The sequence below is a fragment of the Nannospalax galili genome, unplaced genomic scaffold (assembly GCF_000622305.1).
Source record: "Nannospalax galili isolate Female #2095 unplaced genomic scaffold, S.galili_v1.0 scaffold875, whole genome shotgun sequence".
Lineage (NCBI taxonomy): Eukaryota > Metazoa > Chordata > Mammalia > Rodentia > Spalacidae > Nannospalax > Nannospalax galili.
Window position 1 is genome coordinate 2,228,683 of NW_008337059.1, and position 1,774 is coordinate 2,230,456.

Consider the following 1,774-nt stretch of genomic DNA (forward strand, 5'->3'; position numbering starts at 1 on the left):
CGTTTTTGAGGCAGGGTCTCCCTGTAATCCCAGCTGTCCTGGAACTCACTATGTGGACCAGACTGACCTTGCACACCTGCCTCTGCCTCCCAAGTGCTAGGACTAAAGGTGTGCACCACCACACCCAGCTATAGCCCAATTTTAATACTAGTTATGTTAATACTGGGAGAGATGGAAAAAAAAAAAAAACTAAGCCTGCTCTAAGCTATAGAAAGTCAATATTCAAGGCTGTCTAAAAGGCCCTGAGAGGACCTTGTCAAGTTACAAAGAAAAATCCTTACGAAATGCCAAATGGTTCCTTATCGTCTCCTGGATAAGGCTGAGACACGGGATCTGGTTAAAACTAAAAAACAAACCTCTCCAGAACTAGTTGTCACTAGAGCAAGAGGGACAGCCCAGTTACTGCCTAACTGGCCAGAGCTACTACAGATCAGGCAAGCAGGGGGCCCAGCAGGAACAGCAACTCCATAAAGTATGTACCTTAGCAAGTATCGAACACCATCACCTGCATCCTTCAGGGGTTCCAGATAGACCTCCAGCCTCTTATAGGACAGAACCAGGTTGAAAAGATCAAACGCTGGCGGCTTTGTAGGGGCAAGTGGTGACTCCGGGAGAGCCTCAGGCATCACACTGGGGTTCACCTCTGGTCCACTCCCCTCACGCTCTGATGTCTGCATCCTGTAAGCGTAATTCCCCACACTTAGCGTGAACTTCCAGTCTCCAACACATGTCCCCCTTGCATTCTTTCATATGGTGCTTAAAATAAAACTTGAACGGTAAGAGGGCACACCCATTTCACATAGGAGGAAACTTTGTTCCTGCTGAGGCTGAGCAGGGTGAAGTGACCTACTCAGATAGAAAAGCTTGGTCCTGAGGATCCCCCATGCAACGCTCCTTTCCCCACATACTTAACAAAAGCATTATAAGCCATAATGGCCAGGTTGTTGGAGGGAGGCAGTCAGTAAACCCAAGAAAATAGATGTCTTGGAATAACTTTCGCCGCTCTTTATCTGGTGATCCCTCTTCATCCATCAAGTGTCATTTTAAACAGCTCTCTCCTGGGCTCTGGGAAGTCTTTGCCAACTCCCCAAGTGTGGCCTGGGAGATCCTTCCTGAGGCTCCCCAAAGGCTTCTGAACCCTGACAAAGCATTTATCACGTCAAAGTAAACCTTCCTGCTTTTTCGGTGGTCTCCGAGCTCATAACTCTGGCTGGCCTCCATCACTGGAGAAGGGGCCGCCCAGGTCCCCAAATCCCTATGGGACCAGCTGGGGAGAAAGCACCCGCGCAGGCACGAGATCCGAGCCTAGGATGGCTACAGGCTGGACCACCGACACCTCCGCAGGCCGTGGAAGTCAGGCCACACCCAAGACCTCGGAGCCAGCAGGTGCCGGTTCCTCCGGGCGCGAGCGCCCAGTTCTGCAATCCGCGAGCACACACACGAGCGGGGACGAGATGGCCATCACCTACCCGGATGCTGGGCCAGGGGAGGGGCAGGGGGCACCGGAAGGGCTACGGCGCTCCGGAGAGTTCCCGCAGGCCCGCCCCACCCCGACACCGCACTCCTCCCACAGCAGTCCGGCAGTCTCAGGTCCGAGAGGCGACCGCGCCTAACGCAGCCGTCGCTTCCGGGACGCTAGTCACTCCGCGGCGGCGCGTGCCTGACGTCACCGCGCCCGTCCCGCCTCCGGGCCCCATTCCGGGCAGAGCTCCTCCCACCCAAGCGCAGGTTAGTGCGCTTGTCCCCAGTGTGCCTGCGCCCCCCCGCCCCCCCC

The 1,774-nt window shown here is 55.3% G+C and overlaps 1 protein-coding gene across 3 annotated transcripts in view; it reads right to left on the minus strand.

Annotated features, from left to right (window-relative positions):
- Zfyve27 (zinc finger FYVE-type containing 27) overlaps positions 1 to 1,636 on the minus strand; it is a 31,916-nt gene extending 30,280 nt beyond the window's left edge. For 2 of the 3 annotated variants that reach the window (XM_008831964.3, XM_008831965.3), the window contains exons 1-2: positions 1,470 to 1,636; positions 481 to 678 (exon numbers count right to left, since the gene is read on the minus strand). In XM_008831964.3, the coding sequence (XP_008830186.1) occupies positions 481 to 677 (197 nt within the window). In that variant the 5' untranslated portion in view covers position 678; positions 1,470 to 1,636. Of the gene's footprint in view, positions 1 to 480; positions 679 to 1,469 lie in introns of those variants that run through there. The other variant, XM_017797858.2, reaches the window with a different exon arrangement.
- Between the last annotated feature and the right edge of the window lie 138 nt (positions 1,637 to 1,774).